The sequence below is a fragment of the Seriola aureovittata genome, chromosome 15 (assembly GCF_021018895.1).
Source record: "Seriola aureovittata isolate HTS-2021-v1 ecotype China chromosome 15, ASM2101889v1, whole genome shotgun sequence".
Lineage (NCBI taxonomy): Eukaryota > Metazoa > Chordata > Actinopteri > Carangiformes > Carangidae > Seriola > Seriola aureovittata.
Window position 1 is genome coordinate 24712518 of NC_079378.1, and position 19342 is coordinate 24731859.

Genomic DNA, 19342 nt, shown 5'->3' on the forward strand with positions numbered 1-19342 from the left:
TAAATAAAATATTTTGTTCTTTTCATTTAGACATAATATATATTTTATCAAAAAAATGTGTGATACATGTTCTTGATGGCACTGAGCTAGCTGGCTAACAGTCTAGTGTGCTGAGAGCTGAGAGGACAGGAGACTAAATATTGGCGGAGTGTCTGGAGGCTAGCAGATAGCAGCCAACAGGCGAACAGGCTAGCAGGCTAACAGGCTAGTCGTGTACCGCGGCTGCCATCAGGACATCATGTCCTGATGGCAGATGCTCGGACCGATCTCATCGTAGTCTTTCTTAGAGTGAGTGTGTGTGTGTGTGTGTGTGTGTGTGTGTGTGTGTGTGTGTGTGTGTGTAAACGGGATGAAGACAGGGTTATAAAACTGGACTTTATATTCCCTGCACTTGTCACTTTTATATATTTCATACACTTCATTTCTTTGTCCATATTTCCTCTGTACAGTCAATATTTCATTTCAGGTTTTATATCCCATTTCAAAACTATTACTATTCCATTCTATAAGTAGATTTTAAACTTAACTTACTCAGATTTCAACTTAATTCTAATATTACTTTGTTGATTTCATTATTATTATTATTATTACCTTACTTTTGTCTATTTGTATTCTTCTGTGTTGCATATTTTTGTGAGCAAGACACATTCTGTGTATGCTTGCATTGGCTAATAAAACAGACTCTGTTTGAATGAGCTGCTGTATGTCATGCTGACTTAAAATCCCAAAACCAAGAATCATAAAAGTATAAAAACCTCCAAGCTGTCACCAATAATGGAAGGGGCACTGAGTGAGTTATCAACAGGTAACAACAGGCACGGGTTTCATCTGTTTTGATTTTCAAAGCCTTACTTGATTGTCAGCGGTATTGTAATCTCTGAAAGGGAATCATTTTGGTCACTATTTCCCCTAAAAAAGAAAATACAAACAAACAAATAAAAAGCTTAATTTTATATCTTGGTCCTTCAAAGTTGTCTCTGAAACTAGGCCTGGGATGGCTTGTGTCTGTGAAATGAGAAAATTAAAACTTTGTCGTAGAGTTAAACCAAACACATTGTTGGAAAGGTCTCGACCTGGAGAGTAACATATGTCGGTATGAAGGTTCTACATGGCTCCTGCTGTGAAATATTGACCTTTGAACCTTGACCTCTGTGCATGTTTGAAGGCTTATAATTCAGGAACAAAAGGGGCTTCAGACATGGGACCAACTGTAATAGAGAGCTCTGGACTTCAGCTATCATGTGATTATAGTCAACAACTGGGGGAGCGGTATATAGAGTTAAAATGAATTTTTACCTATTTAACAATTAGATATTTAAAATCTGATTACACATGTGTGTTTACCGCCCCCTTAAACTCCTAAGTGTACTCTCAATTCAGTATTTACAACTTTCAATTGTAAGAAAAACACTCATAAAAAATTTAAAAATACAATTTCCTAGAGACAAACACTGCATCTGGACCACTCGATGTGCCACCTGGTGGTTATCGGTGCGCACTGCAGCTGCTCCTGGATAAATGATTTCACCCCCTTCACTGTAATCACATCTATTGAAATGAGCGACATAAATAACAGAGCCGTGCTCGTTGTTGATAAAAGTGAGCCTGACAGAGTTTATTTTTCTGATATAGGCTCATTCATTGTTTATAAAGTAGTTAATAAACAGTTGTAGACACATTTGATTTTAATTATTGTTGCATAATATGCTGGATGAGTTATTGCCACTCATCAGCAAAAATATAGTATATTATTTCTCTGTGGTTACTTGGTTTTAACCATCACCACTGTTAAATAATAAGATGATATGATATGAATGATAAAATGTTCATGTGACCGTGTTGTGTTGTTTAAAAAGGCCAAAAGGAAAATGAATCAAGCAGTGAACAACAGAAAAACAATTGACTACCTTTATATTCATTGTCATTAATAGAAAAGTAATTAATTAATGCTTTATTCTGCATGGATAGCAAGCAAAGAGCTGGCGGTTAACAACAGTGAAAACTTACCAGACTTTATAGGGTTAAATTTTGGCTGGGTGGACTTCTTGCTCGAAAGCCAATAGGAAGGTTCGATTCATGCCCCTGTCCTGCCTCCCGATTAGCATTTAGCGCAACTAGTGTTACTAGTGGGAATTTTGGCTCTTACTAGTAGTACTAATGGACATTTTGGCTCCTACTAGTAGTACTAGTACCCATTTTGGCTCTTACTAGTACTACTAGTAAACATTTTGAGCTTTACTAGTCAACTAGTAAGGCGAATTTGCGCTCGACTAGTTAACATGTCGGCGGTTATGGAAAGCCGTTTGAGCATTTATTCCATATCCTTGATATCAAACGTAAGTTTCCTCTCTAGTTGGGTCTTTGGCAGCACTAGTTGGCCATTTTGTCCAACTAGTTGGCCATTTTGCTGTACTAGTCGAACAAAAACTCCAACTAGTTACGCTTTTTCAGCAACTAGTGACACTTTTGGCCGACTAGTTCGGACAAAAGCCGTACTAGTTGAGCCCAGCGCCGTACTAGTAGCGCCAAAGTCCCAACTAGTACGCTTTTTTGCGCACTAGTTGACTACTGGGCCCAACTAGTAAAGCTCAAAGTCTTACTAGTTTAACTAGTGCGCTGCAAAACCGCCGACATGTTAACTAGTCGAGCGCAAATTCGCCTTACTAGTCGACTAGTAAAGCTCAAAATGTTTACTAGTAGTACTAGTAAGAGCCAAAATGTCCACTAGTACTACTAGTAGGGTGTTTTGGCCTTACTAGTAGTACTAGTAGTACGGGAATACGGCAACTAGTAGTACTAGTTGACTGCATGCACGTGAAACAGGCGGGATAATGAGGAAATTCTGAGTCCTGATTGGTTGGTTTTCTTTATTTTGAACCGAAGTGCCAATTGGAAACCTCAGTTCATGCCTCATCATTAGCATTTTGTGCAACTAGTGTAACTAGTGGACATTTTGGCTCTTACTAGTAGTACTAGTACACATTTTGGCTCTTACTAGTACTACTAGTAAACATTTTGAGCTTTACTAGTCGACTAGTAAGGCGAATTTGCGCTCGACTAGTTAACATGTCGGCGGTTTTGCAGCGCACTAGTTAAACTAGTAAGACTTTGAGCTTTACTAGTTGGGCGCAGTAGTCAACTAGTGCGCAAAAAAGCGTACTAATTGGGATTTTGGCGCTACTAGTACGGCGCTGGACTCAACTAGTACGGCTTTTGTCCGAACTAGTCGGCCAAAAGTGTCACTAGTTGCTGAAAAAGCGTAACTAGTTGAAGTTTTTGTTCGACTAGTACGGCAAAATGGCCGTGCTGCCAAAGACCAAAGACCGAACTAGTAGAGTAAACTTACGTTTGATATCAAGGATATGGAATAAATGCTCAAACGGCTTTCCATAGTGGTGAAGTTGCTGTAAAAGGAGTCACCAGTGAGAACATGAGTGAGTCACTTCTGGTGACTTTTATTTTGAAGTACAAAAACAGGCTCAAAGTGTTAGCGCCATGTTTCCTGTTCTTTCATTTTATCTTTGGCTCCTTGTTTCTTACACTTCTCAGAACTGGTCAGACACAGTCTACCTGCCTAAAACACCAGAACACAGTAGAGGAAATGTTCATTCAGCAGATTTCAAGTGTTTTTTTGCGCTCGGTGAAGCAGCTGACAGACTGCAGCGATGGCAGTTTCTCATTTTAGTTCTTTATTTGCTTTGTCATCGCAAAACACTTTCCCCAGCGACTGACTGACTGACTGACTGACTGACTGACTGAGCCCAACCCCACACAGCAGCTCTGCCGTCCAAGACGTAGTTTAATATTCTCACCACCAGGTGTCAGCGTTACAGCTACAGGCTTCAGTATGGACAGCATGGATATTCATGTTGTCAGGGTACGTTACATACCTTCACTGCTTATACCCAGTTGAATCCTCACCTGTGGCTCCGATTATTGTATTAAACCCCACATTAAAATACCTGTATGCAAAACACAACAAATACATATCCATCATTTTATCAGTGTAGGTTTGTGCTAAAGATGAAAATTGAACAAGGAGGAAGTGCAAAGAGGGCGAGTCCGAGCTTGAATGTTTAATTTCTCTTTCTAACGTATTAGATTGAACTGGTAGCTCAGTTGTTGTAGTTCAGACAGTAGGTATAGAGGACACAGTAAATAGAGTGGAAAAGCCTCACCTACATTTATATGTTGCTATTTGCAAGTAGCAGCTGCAACAACAATTCCTTTTCTTTGACCTCGAATTTTTGTTCAATTCGTCTCCATAGAGTTAACAGAGTCATGTCTGGCTATGAGGCTGTCTGAAATTTCCACTGTGCTTTTCATTCTTGAAAATACACACAGCATATTTGTGTCTTAAGAGAGAGTCTTCACTCCTGTTTCCACTGTGGAAGGAATAGATTGTTTTCTCGCTATGAGATTGTCATTACAGTTCCTGGACTTACTGGCAAATGATGATGTGTCTCCTGAACCTTTGCCATGAAAAATAAGGGAAGGCTCACACCAAAAAGTATGAAGTATGATACTGTTAGCTTTTGTTAGATAAACACATCCATCCACAGAGTGTCTGAGGGTCTTTATTGTCAGATTTCACTTAAATGCAACATCCTGTTAATGCCAAACGAAGCGCACATTGTGCACACACATCACATTTTCTCGTAAAGCACGCAGTGAAGTGAATCCAGGAAGAAGCTGTTTCGTCTCACTGAATTTGTCACTTTAAACTGAGAGAAACAAACAGCTCAGTTTTTTTTAAAACTGATGACTTTTCATATTTAATGTTTGCAGCCTCTGGTGACTGGTTCCATCTGGAATCCTCTTGTAGGACTTAGCTGATTAAAAGCAGGATACCATCATTTCTAGTCAAATCTTTGTCTCTGCCTGTTTCTATTTATTGCTGAGGCCATGTGAAATTTGGCCAAGTGTACTGCCCTGCATCATTGGAAGATTGATGTTTTTTTAAACTGTGGACAGTAAATTTGAGAGGGACCACAATTACAGAGGACAGCTGGATGATTGTGATGAAATCATCAGGGTGGGTCTGTCACCTTCTTTACACGACTGCACAGGTTTGTTTTTCTGTCGCCCTCACTCCAGAGGAGTGTGTCACATGAAACAGTGTTTGTATAAATTTCAGAGATTGCCTTGGACATAATAGGAGACTACTTTTCAGAGGGAGAGTGTGGAGTAATAATACAGTCATGTGTTGGCTCAGGGACGCAGGAACATGACCTCACTTCAGGGTGCATTCAAAAACAACTTCTCACTTTGTTAGCCTGCCCTTCTGTCAGATCGTTTTACGTTTGTTTTCCATTTTTCTGATTCATCCAACTCCTTCTCTTTTTATCCACCCATCTACCCCCTCTCAGCAGTCATATACCCCCCCACTGTAAGTCCCTCTGACTCTCCAAAAGGAATGTGCATTCAGCTCGAAGGATTCGTCAGTTGTTGCAGAAACCTTCACCCTCGGCTTGGATTCCTGCTAAGTGTAAAGGTCACTGTTACTCCCACACATAATGGCAATGGCTGCAGAGTTGCGCACACTCAGACACCGTCCGCCCCCCAGCAGACTCTGCACGTCCTTGCATTCCTGCTTCTGCTGCCTCTTATCAGGACTTTGGGTTAACACAAACACAGCACAGCAGGACAGGCGGTGTTCATCTCTCCAGCTCTGCATGAGCACCAAAACTGTCAGAGTCCTCAAGTCTGTACCTGTGGCACCAAAACTATTGCAGGCAGGCTGCTGACACTGAAATGAGAAGTTAACTAAGTAAAAACTCACACTGAGCTGAAGTCATGTACCACATGCAACTGGAAACACAATCTCTCTGTGGAAACTCTGCTTTTACAGGCCGTCCATCCTGCTCGCTCCTGACTTTGATCAAGGTGTTGCAACTGTGCTGTCGGTAAAAATGGCAGATTTTATAGCTTTATTGAAACAGCATCCCCTCCACAGGCCTCAGTAATGTAGGCCAGAGGGTTCGCTCATCAGCTAATCTTAACACAGAAAGAATACTCCCCCTTTCAGAGTGTTATTTTTGCCTGGATTGTGGGGCAAACAGACGCTCTCAGGCTCAGATGTTATGGAGCCAAAGGAGCCCCTGGGGCTTAGGGAAATATGGTGAGAGGAAAGAGGTCATTTGTTTTATGAGATTTTATTGTGGAGGTCCTTTTAGATCCTGTTCGTTTTAGTTTAAACTAGATGACTGAACTTAGTAACTTTGTTTAAGAAATGATTTTGTTGTAAAATAAAGATCTCACATGTTGTGGAATGTAAAGATTTATGGGCCTACTTGTTGAGTGTTACAACCCATAGAGCCTCAGGCTGTGCTCCCACCTGTGCACCCAGTGATCATCCAGACTAGTCAAGCTTCTTTCACCTTAAGTTTCCACCATGTGAAGATCCAGAAACTTCTGCTCCTCTCTGAATGTCCACAAAGCCTCAGCTTCTGATGCGTCTCCCCTCTGCCTTCTTTTCCTAGATGCCCCCTCTGTTATGTTGAAACCAGGGTTCTTCTGGAATAAACATCTGGCTTTAATTAAAGCCTTCTCCTCCCTCCCTTCCCACTCACGTCATCCCCCCCTCATGGCTCTTTCTCTCTGCTGTTGTCCTTTAAGCATCTGTCTGTCTCTTTATCCATTCTCGAACTCTCTCCCCCTCCGATTCCTCCCCACTCATTCATTCCCTCCGCCCATCCTGCATTAGCAGCCTCCTCTTTCCCCCCTTGTCTTTCACCTCTTGCCTCCTGCAACCATCTCCCTTTTCTACACTCCTCTTCTTTGCTTTGTGTGCACGCGGCATCATGGTGTGTGTGGGCTGCATCTGGGGTCTGTCCTTGATCCTGTCTCTGAGTTTAGGATGGACGAAGGCTCAGCAGACGAATTACTCCAGGTGAGGGGGCAGTGTGTGAAGAATGTGTGTGTTGGATGTGCCCTGGACAGCGTCTTCTTGACATGAATTATAGTCTTCATTGATGTTGATGTTGTAAGTGAGAAAACGATCACAGTTTTAACAAAAATGGACTAATTGCTGAAAGAGGCTTCGACTTTAGAATGAGAAATACTCTGAATTCCTTCCTGCCTGTGTAAGTAAATTCTTTCCAGAGCTCTGTGTGATTGGGCACAGAGTTGTCCTGTTGGTTTTTGGCTCATGATGTGAGGCACACTGAGTTTTCAGTGGCTGAGCCGCCGCAGATGTTAATGCTTTTGGCTCTGCCTGTGGGGTCGAATCTGAACGACTTGGCTCTGGCTCTGGACATCTTGGCTCTGATCAGCAAGGCGTCTGACTTTGTTGGGGTCCTGCTAGCTGAGCTATTATTTAGTGAGAAACTATTTTCCCAGTGCATCAAGGCAGTTGTCCTGATTGTTGTTTTCGTCTACCTACACTATGTTTACTTTTTCAAATGAAGAACACGTTTTTCTAACTTTCTCAATTTTTATGAAATGTGAAATTTTCACAGTTGACCCTAAAACAACTCCCCACTCCACAAACAGGCTGTAAAATGCAACAACATGAAAAAAAACCTTTAATAGCAGCCTTATTCTTCTTGGCCCACTAAAGTACACAAAGGGCTCTAATGTATGCCTCTTGGCAACGGCCTGAAATAGGAAATTTTCCCCTCTGTGAAATGATCGTTGACATTCAGTGAGCTCTGTCAGTGTTTGGAAAGCAGCAGAATTTATTATACAAAGTGACTGTAAGGTTGGAAAAGTCTGTCAGCTGTAAAATGTGCTTGTCAGCTACATCTGAGAAACTGAGCTACAGCTCTTTTTTGTCCATGCTTCTTCTTTTTTATGACTTTAAAGCAGCAGTTCCATAACACAGTTAAACCATGGCACCCGTCCACGGTGATGGTTTTTGTTGTCACAGCAGCGTGTCAGCACCACCGATACTATGACAATCATCAGTTGTGAGTTGTGGCATAACTTCATATTTAACAGGGTTTTAATGTGGCGATTCCAGTGATGGAGGCATGAAGATGTAGCTCAACTAAAGCTAACCTCATTTTTTAATGTGGTGAAGCATCATCACAATATACAACGATGAGAGGGAATGAACAAATCTTGTGACATCCTCGGCCCATCCATACAGAACCACTGTGGGAACCACTGCTTAAAACATCTGGATGGTTTGGATAATACCAGAAGTCGATTTTAGTATAATATGTATATTATATATGTATAGTATTAATAATGTATTGCTAAATGTTTTCTATTCAACTCTGGAAAAACTTCACCTGAACCACAACCTGTATCTTTACATGCAGTTATATTAAATAAGCTGCTACTGGAAATAAACAGTACACAGCCTAAACCTCCAGCTTTTAAGGCTTAACTTGACATGGCTGCACATACCATTACCTACCTAGCTAGCTGGCTAACTAGCTAAGGGGTTGGGAGCTTGGTTTATTACTCAGAATCAAAGTGAATAGTGTTAGCAGTGTAAGCTAGCTCCTGTTGTTTAGAGTGACCACAGAGAAAGACAGTCGGTCATTTCCTGTTGCTTTTAACAGAGTTACATATGTTTGTCTGATAAACATCTTTAGAATCAAAACACAGCTGAAGTAACTCAAGCTAGCGCTAGCAGCTGCCGTTAGCACTGTCTGTTGACTTTGCTTCTTATCATGAACCAGCTTCACAACAACCCGAGCCAGTTAGCTAAAATAAACTGCTATAAAACTTTGTTGTTATGAAAACAAGAAGAAAAATGAATTGAGTTCTAAAATGTTCTAACAGTTTTCCCACAAACTATTGTTTATGTCAATTATATATTTTACACAATTAATTCATTACTTTGTAACTATTTAATATTGATCACTTTTGGGCTCCATACAACAATCAGTATCAGCAACTGACTTTTCAAAATAAGGTTAAGGCCTCAAAGCCAGTCGTAGAGACAGTCTGCTAAGTCATTCAAAATGCTTGTATCTGTGGGAGTTGAGAGAGTCTCAGTGGACTTGTATTGATGCCGTTCTGTTGTTTCACAGACCTACAGTCTTCAGTACTTTCCCGTGATATTCTCACTTCTGTCTCCTTCATCACAGGCCTGTGTTTTACTGTGGAGGCGACCTGGTGGCAGACTCAGGGTTTGTTGGCAGTGAAGGGTTCCCAAGCTTCTACAAACCTAACAGCAAATGCACCTGGCGTATCACTGTGAGTCACTGACCCTGCAGCATGTCGACATACTGACTCCCTCCTCGCTCAGTCTCTCAGCGTCTGACTCATGTACAATCTTGTTTCCAGGTCCCTGAGGGAAACGTGGTCATGCTCTCCTTCCGCATTTTTGACCTGGAGGCTGACTCACAGTGTCGCTACGACTATCTGGATGTTTACAATGGCCATTCCAACTTGGTGCAAAAACTGGGTCGATTTTGTGGAACTTTCCGGCCCGGCGCTCTTATTTCTACCACGAACACCATGATGTTAGAGATGGCGTCTGATGCAGAGACGCAGGGCAGAGGATTTGTGGCCTATTTCAGTGGAGCCAAACCATATGTGGATGGTACGTCATCACAGTGTGATGATGAAGAAGTTTTTTCTCTTTGATATCATGTCATCCATAGAAACATGTCTGCATAGGCTTCATGTACATTTTCAAATGCTACTTCAAAAAGAAAGCAACTCACATAATTTCTCATAATTATATATTAATTTATTTAATCAAATAATTCTCAGATCTTCATGCCCACAACAAAATTCTTAGTTGCAAACACAGGATATGTAATTGGAGCTTCAATCAAAGTAAAGACCAACCAAATAGTTCATCCTGTTTTCCTCTCCTTGCCTCTGAGACAACGATAAGGAAGCATTTATGAAGGTTTATAAACTTTAACTAATGTTTTTCTTATGCTGAAAGAAATAGTCCCAAAAATGATGATCTGTTTCTTTAACAAGTCATTTACCAAAAGCTTCATATGTCAAATCTTTTTTGTACCGATTGGACCATGTGGTCATTTAACATCTGGTGAAAGACCGACGAAGATCTGACATATGACATGTTTATTAATGTCTTACTAACATTTATAACACCATTAGCATCAAATAGGAAGATATCAACAGGACAACCCAAAATATGTTCTTATTAATGGATAATTAACTGATCAACTACTAATAAAGCATTAGTTAAAAAGTATTAACGGTTGATAAATGTTCTCTGATGTGGCACAGAATATTTCAGGGTTTTTTGTTGAGCCTCTTCATGAACAGGTGACAATCCTAATCCTAGATCACTGTAGTGTTTGATCACACCACCTGCACAATGAATCTCCCTTATGAAGACAATTACAAGATCAAGTGTAGCAGCTGTGTAACTAATATCTTTAACAAGTGTGACTGGTGTAACATATGATCGACAAGCAACCAATTCCCACCTCAACAGCCAAAAAATCAACGAGTTATTGAACACAAATAAATAATACTTTGCATACGCCTTAGAAGATAACAATTTACTGTTCACATCTCTCCTCGTCCTCATGGAGTTTGTACAACATATTTCAGACCAGCAGTTCTGCGGGGGGAAGATAACCAAAGCCCAGGGAGAGATCATGACGCCCAACTGGCCTGACAAGAAATACCCACCAGGAACCAGCTGCTCCTGGCTGATCACGGTGGAGCCTGAAATGGTCGGCCGCACACTCACTCCCAGCACACACACATTTCATTTTGCAAAGTCTTCACATTCAACAAGGAGGACCGCTCTTTGATGATCACTTGATGTTTCTGTTTGGTTACCAGGTAATCCAGGTGAAGTTTGATAAGTTCCTCTTGGAGTCCGACACCTACTGTCGCTTTGACTACGTGGCATTCTTTAACGGTGGAGAGAAAGATGATTCACGGCTGATTGGAAAATACTGTGGCGATCAGGCCCCGCAGTGAGTGACAGATGTTTTTAAGGCTGTTTGTTTGCCATTAAAGTAATTTTAAATTGTTTATTCATAACTTTAAACCTCTTCCATTTCCTGTCTCCTGTGCAGACCCATTATTACCAGTGGCAATGTGCTGCTGGTCCAGTTCGTGTCTGACCTCAGTGTGACATCGGATGGATTCCTCGCCCACTATACAAGCGTCCCTAGTGGTTCTCAGATCACAGCCGTCGACTCAGGAGCCGGCACGAGGTCCACCCCCCCAAAACCGCCAGTCAGACCCGCTGTACGACCACCTGCCCCCAACCCCAAGGAAGTGTCACCTCCTGAGCCCACCAGTAAACCCAGACCAGTCAAGCCTACGAGAGGTCGCGGACAGGACACCACAGGCCAGGACAGGAGGGTGGCAGTCACAAGGCCAAATGGAAAGAGGCCTGGTGAGTGAAGTCGTGTGTTTGTGTGTGTGTGTGTGTGTGTGTGTGTGTGTGTGTGTGTGTGTCCATGAACAGAAGGTGTCTGTGTCTAATTTACTATGTGTGTGTTCTTTATGTTTTTAGTCCCTCAAAATCCTCTGTGTGCCAAAGCCTGTAAAAGAGATGGAACGATCAAGACTAGTTTCTGTGCCAGTGAATTTGGTAAGTTTCCTACTGTTCACCTACGCAACAAGTAACCAATCAGGTGTTGTGTTCTGACTGAGCTTCCTGTTTCCAGTGATAACTGGGAAGGTGACCTCCCTGGCCCCTGGGCCCCGTGGCACTCTCCTTGTTAGCGTCTCCCTTATTAAAGCCTACAAGGCAGGTCGACTCACCATCACACAAGTGGGAGAAACCATGTCGGTGAAGCTGGTGTCACAGTGCAAGAAGTGCCCGCTGCTCCGAAGAGGTACAGACTTTTCAAATCGCACGTTCACTCACACAACAGATCATTCGTTTAACACCAATCAACCTCTGTGTCGTTTTTCTTCTGACAGGTGTCAGCTACATTATCATGGGTCAAGTGAATGAAGACGGACGTGGCACCCTGGAACCCGGTGCATTCACAGCTCCCTACAAAGCCCCACATCACAAATTAATAATGAATGTCCAGAACCAACCCTGTTAACCTCACACATCTGTCCAGGCCTAAAAATGAAGACGACATATCAGACACACAAATCCAGGATTTACAATGTGAAGTACATATCTATTGAAGCTCAATACTGCAGTAAGACATAACGTCATGTTTATCCAACATTTTAAAGATATACAAAAATGCTGTTTTATTCGAACACCCGCCAAACCTTATGTTTGTAATTTATATATGAATAAAGGTTTTATATCTCTTTCACATGGTTTCACTGCATAATTATTTACACATTTTCAGCTGTTGCTCTCTCACTCCAACTGTGAGAACTATGTCTCTGTCTCCACCAAGTGGAGTTGAAGGGTAATAGCACTTGAGCTAATCTTTCAATAATCCTTTCACGTGTAGATTTAAAACACTCTGACATAAATTGGCCATTAGTCATGTGGTCTACATTTAAGATGTCAAGCCTGACATAGAGATTAATGACCCTGGAATGTCCGGAGTGAAGGGAGTAGATTACAGTATTACAGGGTAAAATGTCCAAAATGTTCTGATACTGTTATTAGATTGTAATCAAAAAATTCACTCTTGCTTCCAAAGCTGCTCATGATTTAGTATCTGCCATGACCTTGTGACCTGTCCAGGCTGATCTGGGACCAGCTCTGAGTCAATTTTGAAAAGAAATGATTAGTTGAAGAAGTGATTAAATAAATGAATGAATCTTCCTATGGTCCACACTGACAAAACAATGTGAACAAATTACAATTTATTCGTTGAATGTTCAGTTTTCTAAACAGCAGTGTGACAAACCGTAATGTGTATTCACTTGTCAATATCATCACAGCGTATAATATTATTATTATCACTGTGCATCTCGTGAACAAGCACAACATAACAACTGAACATAAATATGCACTGAATAGTGCTTATTATCTAATGTCATTTCTAGATACAGTTTACAAAATAAAGTTTCTATTACACTGGAGATATTTTACACGAAGTAGATTTGAAATTAAGACTCTTTGTTTTGCTTAATGGTGTAAATTTACAATCAGAATTTACTCTCTGTGTTTCTGTTTTAGGAGCAAAAAGATGTGGTTGCAATTCCTAAAAGCACCAGTAGAGGTAGATGAAGGTCCAAAATAAATTCAAACTTCTTCGTTTAGAGTCATTTCCCTTCTAGAACCAGTTGTGTGGTTTGACTTGAAATGTGTTATTCATTTTTCACAGATTGATGAGAAAGTACATTAATATCTGAACTCACACCAAGTATAAGTTGGTCTATGATGTTTAAAAAAGAATGAAACTATTATACCTCTGCTAACAGAGTGCAGAGGTAGAAGTAGCTAGTACATTTATTCAGGTACTGCACTTTTACTTTACTTGAGTATTTCCACTTTATGATACTTTATACCTCTGCTCTACTACAAGTGGACAGGACATATTATACTGTTTACTTCACTGCAGTTATCTGACAGATTTAGTTAGTAGGTACTTCGCAGATTCAAAAAACAAGTCATTAATAATTATAAATATATTATATATCTCTAACTATGTAATTGTTAGAGTTTTAATGAGAATAGGCAACATGTTTGACACCTGCAGAGATAGTAAAATAACAGTAACCATGATGTTCCTTTGCACATGGCTGATGAATCTCATCACATAATTCTACAATCCAAAGAAAATCCACACACTTAAAATAATGATATGACTTTAAATAATGAGATGATTCTACTCAGTGTATTTTATACGTCTCTGAACTTCTCCCTCATCTCTCTTAAATGAAATTGGCTCATTTCACACTCCATCATGTTCCCTCTGCAAAATTATATGAATCACAAATTCAGCTTGTAGGACGAGCAACACTTTATTGTAAAAAGGTATAAAAATACATGGACTAGTATAAAAGAACAATATAGACTTCCAAACAATCAATATAAAAGATGAAATATGATGGATTTTTACAATGGCTGTAGAAAAGGAAATACAATGAAAATTTCCTTAAAAAAAAAAAAAAGAGCCAGTCTCAAACAACCCAAGTCTGGACATTAAACACGGATACAACCCTGTACAACCCTCCTCTCCTCTCCTACACCCATACACTGCCCTTCCTCTCCCTCTCTGAGCCTCCCTGCTGCCCACAGCAGCCTCCTCCTCGACCCCCCCGTTTGCGTGAGGCAGGCAGGTTCTTGTAGACGGCCCGGCTGTAGGGAATGAAACACATGCCCAGCTGGAGGTGTCGGGCCAGGCGACAGTAGGCAGCCAGCGCCAGGACCAGCAGAGGGGCGAGCAGCAGGAAACCCACGACCAGCAGAGCCACGCAGCCGCCGTCGTCCAGAATGTCTGAGCAGTACAGAGACGTCCCGTGGGGCTGCACCTGGAGAGCAGGAGGAGGCATGGATACAAATAATCAACGAGTGGACACACACACACGCACGCACGCACGCACGCACGCACGCACACACACACACACACACACACAAAACTAGCCCTAGCTCTTCACTATGTCCTCTTTTTAAGTCCCATCCTGTGCCCTGGTTCCATAGCACACACTAATTCTATGGAAGTTTTGTTTATGTCGTGGCCGCATTGGAAAAGTGAATGATTAAGTAAATGGAAAAATCACTACGCACTAAATCTTTTTGAGTGTGCTGTTGGTGAACATTATAGTCCCACAATGCACTGCATACAGGAAGCCAGGAGCAGCTTAGTCACAGCTGCAAAAAATTAAAATGAATCTGGGGGAAGATCTTGGAAAACAGTATCAGATCTCTGGAAAAACACCTTCTTTCTCCTGAAGTCGTTAATTGGCGGCGGTTTGATTGACAGTCTATATCTTTTCCTGGTTGCACAAAGTATTTCTTGTATATTAACTTTAGAGACCATCATGTATGACCTGTATGACCTGCTTTTAAACCTGTACCCTCTCTCATTTCTGTCAGTCAAACACATCAGATCCACAGGAGACCTTTACCGTGGAGTGGCAGAGGAAGCCGAATGTGAGCATAGTGAGAGCCGGGGTGAGGATGGTGCCGAACACGACGCTGGCCAGCAGACCGTTGATCAGTGCGATGATCAGATTCTGGGCAGTGACCAGCACAGAGCATGCCCAGCAGTCCAGAGAGCCCCTCAACTCCAGGGGAGTTTCAGCGGCATCGCTCCCGCCCGGAGAGTACGGAGGCGGCACCACGACCCCTGACCCCGCTCTGGAGAGGGAGCGTGGCTCAGAGTGGCCCTGCTCAGATACCGTCTTCTCCAGCGTCCCGTTCCGTGACAGACTCATCTTGTTTGTCTCTACTGCAGGAAAGAATCACAGTCCATGTCCACGTCATGTCATAAATGAACCTCCTCAATATTCTGGATTATACTGATGTTTTATAGTTAACGCTACTATCAGGACAAAATGTTTACCTTTTGGGAAAAGCTGAATTTTTGTTTCACAATATTGCGATGATGAGTGTTCATCAGAGTGTGGTGAGTACTTTAAAAGTCTGAACATCTATTAAATAGTTTGTCTGTTTTGCTCTTGCAATAAAATCTTCCGCTCCCTGCATCTCCTGATTTCTTCTGTCTATCCACTAAAAAAATGAAAAGCTAAAGACCATTAAGAAATGGTCTCCTTAAATAATGTGGTGAAAGGTGTGGAAAGTCAACAAAGATAACTGCACAGCTCTAAGTGCAAGGAAATGGGCTCCACTGACCCCACCTCCAAACTGCAGGATAACCACCACCCAGAACAATGAGCCCGGATCAGCTGGAAAAAAGTCCCACTAATCACTGATCTGAGTGTCAGAGCAAAGTTATGACTTTGATTTTCAAAGAGCAAATGTTGTCCTACAACTTTGTTTTCACACTGATGGCTGCGTGAGCTTTGATCCCCTCACCTTATCTCATTTCACTGGTGTTTGATTATTATAAACTCTGACTCTCTACAGACCTGATCTTTTCCACGTGACAATGACAAGTTCCACCATTTCCTCTGTGGTCAAGCGTGTTTGCAGGTACTGTTCTTATGCCATGTGAACACATGGGTTGTACAAGCACTCTTGTATTTTTATCCTGCCAACAGCATTTTAAGGAAATTACCTCCCCCCTCCCCATCATCAGCTCACTGTTTGTGATGCTCTGTAAAGACACAATCCACATCACAGGAGCTCCAACACTTGCCTTTAGATGACATCATCAATACAGGCTTCTTGTGTCCAGATTAGATCAACCCCATCAAAATTAATTAATCTCCATAATCACAGAAAACATATTGTCAAGAAACATATTCAGGATGTTTTATTAGATGTTTGTACTTCATTCTTTTAAGTAAAATTAACCCTTTCAACAGGGTCACTGACTCTTTTCAACATAGTTTTAATTTAAAAACCTGTTTTGTACTCACTGTGAGGTAAAACCTGATGATGTGTCCTCTTACAGTTTGATGGTGGCAGCAGATGAGGGGACCCTGAGAGACCTGAGGAGCGGTGAGAGGTCGGAGACGAAGAGAATTTCAAGAATTTCCTCCTGATGTATGTCTTCTCCGGAAGGTGGTTTCCAAGTTAGGTTGAGTTCCTACGGCTTAAAGGAATCTAAAATCACCTTCTGTTTTCTGGCTTCTTTCCAAATGAAAAAAAAAATTAAGAAAGAAAAGAAACCATCAGGTCATCAGATAGTTTCCTGCTGTTAGGAATCTAAACTTCTCCCTCAGATCCTTTGAGTGGGTCAGAAAAGAGCCTTGTAGACTTGAAGCAAATTCTGCTTTCCCACCGGCTTCACAGCTTCCTTCCCTGGCATTCTGTTTCCTCACTCTGACTCCAGTCTGAGATATGATTGAGTGTGTGAGTGGTTACGAGTGTATGTGTGTGTGAGTGTGTATCCTGTGTTGCCTCTAATGTGAATTCACAGAGAGCAGGCTGGGCTGTGTTAAAGACTGCTGCTGGTGGTGGGCAGGGGAGCAGTGGAGGGTTCCTGTGATAACCCCTGAAACCTGGGGGAGGGTGGAAGAGTGTTTATTTGGATAGATTAGAGGAGTCAGGGTATGCTGCCCACTCCACAACACTTTACACCCTCACTGAGCACTTTCTCCACTCCACCTTCACATACTTCAAAATTCAAAACAGATGAGCTGGTTTTATATTGATTTCCATGATTAAAAAAAAAGAAAAACAAACTACAACCAACCCCAGTCTGAGGTCAGACACAGACCACGCTACATTCATCATCACCAATAAAACAGCACCACTCAACTACTCAGCAAAAACACTGAGCTGTGAAATAATAAGGCAGAGGGCAAGACAGAATTGCCAAGGATCTGTTTTAGAAGCAGGAATGACGGAGGATTGGCCCTTGACCTTTTGATGGAAAACAGCTCTGCTTTCAGAAAACATAAGGAAATGAGGATGGGGGAGAACATTGACTAATTTGGCGGGGAAACGAGGCTATCATGGGACTGATAAGAAACCAGAGGGGCTCAGTTCAAAGGGTGAAATTAGTATTTTGATATGAAGTCTCATTTTTCCATCTCACTCTGGGCATCTTTGTTTATTTATTTCTACACAGGAGCAGATATATATACTCCCCAGAGAGAACCGGGGCATTTGAACATTTTGTACAAGGACAATGATCAAAGAGAACATGGCATTAGGACTCTGGCTAAAAAAAATGCGGGAGCAGTGGATGGTTTTGCCATTAACAATGCCACAGAGTGAGCTGTTTATATGCGTATATGTCAGTGTCTGAGGGGGTTGGTAGAGGAAGAGCAGTCTTCCTGTCCTTGGAACTGGGATATCCGCTGCTGTGACCACGCTCTGCGATGACATGTCCCTCAGACTCATGTCCTCCAAGTGACTGCCTCAGAGCATGTGGTGCCTTGACAATTGTTATTTGTGGTTTTATGTTAGTCATAATGTCTTATATTGTTTTAGCTTTTTATAATTGACAGGATATGAGCTGCAGGTTCAGTATGACTGTGTTCTTTCAGTCGAGCATCCAGGACATTCTACTGCTTAAAAAGAGATTGACATATTATTCAGTTTAGTTTCTGTTACTTTTGGATTACACTCCATCTTAAATACACGGAGCAACTGCCGTCTGCAGCTTTGACAAGATGGTATCATGAAAACATTTTTGTGGGCAAACAAATGAGTATCGCCCTCTCCAGCTACAACCCAACTCTGAGGGAAGCCTCCTTGGCTAGCTGGTCCAGTGGAGCCACCCAGTGGCCATCAGCTGTAAAGGGAAGCTGACATATTAATGTTTGAACTGTGGGACCAGAAGAGCAATCATCTACAAAGTGAGAGATTGGAGTAAATATGAAGTGTTTTCTCCTGCAAATAAAGGCTTATCTCCAAAAGAGAATGGTAGAAAAACAGGCTAAATAAATAAATAAAAAGCAGTAACTAAAAATTAACAAGTGAATGTAAAGTCCCCCTAAAAACAATAAATAATTGATGGAAAATGTATATTGATCTGAATATATTTCCTGTATTTAACCATGTATACATGTATTTCATTTGTTTATGTATTTAATTCCTGATCATTTATTTATCTAAAGGTATTTATCTGTCCTGACTTGTTAGATATACAAACCAGGGTAAGATGCTCCAGGTCATGAGGGAAAATGCTCCTTTACAATATTTTGGGTTTATAATAACAAGGTTGTAGTAAGTTATGATTTAATTACAATCTAAATGTGTGTATATGTAAAATAAAATAGACATTGTTCTTGAGGTGGCGTAATGACTTACCATACTATGACCTTTTTTTACATTTTATGCCTTACTATACTATGATGTTTTTTTTAAACATTTTATATCTTACTATACTATGATGTTTTTGAACATTTTATGCCACACTATACTTTGTTGTTTTATCTTTTAGCATACTATGATTTTTTATGACCTTTTATGCCTTAATAAAACATGATGTTATTTTGACATTAATAAGCCTTACTATACTATGTAGTTTTATTCCTTGCCATACTATGACATTTTATTCCTTAGTATACTATGACGTTTTTTGACATTTTCATGACTTACTATACCATGACTTTTTTTATGCCTTATTGTACTATGAACTTTTTATACCTTATTATAATGAGATTTTCATGCCTCACTATAGTATGACGTATTTTGATGTTTTTGTTTCTAACTACTCTACATATTTATATATGTATATGAAATTCTATGCCTTACTATACTAAGACATTTTTCACATTTGATGCCTTATATGAACATATACTGACAGGATTTAGGATGGATATGTATTTATGTAACATACGTGTATAATATAAATAGTCATACTAAAATAAATGTTTGCATTAAGAAGACATGTATGTAAATATATGATATTGCTCTAATTTCTAACAGTTTTCATATGTAATTTTTACATATTTAGGCTATACCTTAAATACATATATGATTTTA

At 40.8% G+C, this 19342-nt stretch overlaps 2 protein-coding genes across 2 annotated transcripts; one reads left to right on the forward strand and one right to left on the reverse strand.

Annotated features, from left to right (window-relative positions):
- Positions 1-6734: 6734 nt before the first annotated feature.
- On the forward strand, positions 6735-12188 carry pcolcea (procollagen C-endopeptidase enhancer a). Its single transcript, XM_056398422.1, has 9 exons — positions 6735-6892; positions 9045-9153; positions 9244-9502; positions 10498-10622; positions 10735-10871; positions 10974-11299; positions 11420-11497; positions 11574-11744; positions 11833-12188. The coding sequence occupies exons 1-9, from the start codon at positions 6804-6806 to the stop codon at positions 11961-11963; spliced, it is 1425 nt and encodes a 474-aa protein (XP_056254397.1). The 5' UTR covers positions 6735-6803; the 3' UTR covers positions 11964-12188.
- Positions 12189-13772: 1584 nt separating this feature from the next.
- On the reverse strand, positions 13773-16977 carry tmem88a (transmembrane protein 88 a). Its single transcript, XM_056397387.1, has 3 exons — positions 16321-16977; positions 14905-15227; positions 13773-14307 (listed from the first exon to the last, which is right to left on the reverse strand). Exons 2-3 carry the CDS (start codon positions 15211-15213, stop codon positions 14020-14022), a joined length of 597 nt encoding a protein of 198 aa, XP_056253362.1. The 5' UTR covers positions 15214-15227; positions 16321-16977; the 3' UTR covers positions 13773-14019.
- Between the last annotated feature and the right edge of the window lie 2365 nt (positions 16978-19342).

Excerpts from the sequence above, each read along its gene's own strand:
- pcolcea (XM_056398422.1), top strand. The coding sequence starts at position 6,804 with ATGGTGTGTGTGGGCTGCATCTGGGGTCTGTCCTTGATCCTGTCTCTG. Across the intron at positions 9,154-9,243 it reads AATGCACCTGGCGTATCACT|GTCCCTGAGGGAAACGTGGT; the intron begins GTGAGTCACTGA and ends TCTTGTTTCCAG. Across the intron at positions 11,498-11,573 it reads TTTCTGTGCCAGTGAATTTG|TGATAACTGGGAAGGTGACC; the intron begins GTAAGTTTCCTA and ends TCCTGTTTCCAG.
- tmem88a (XM_056397387.1), bottom strand. The coding sequence starts at position 15,213 with ATGAGTCTGTCACGGAACGGGACGCTGGAGAAGACGGTATCTGAGCAG. Across the intron at positions 14,308-14,904 it reads GCTTCCTCTGCCACTCCACG|GTGCAGCCCCACGGGACGTC; the intron begins GTAAAGGTCTCC and ends CCTGCTCTCCAG.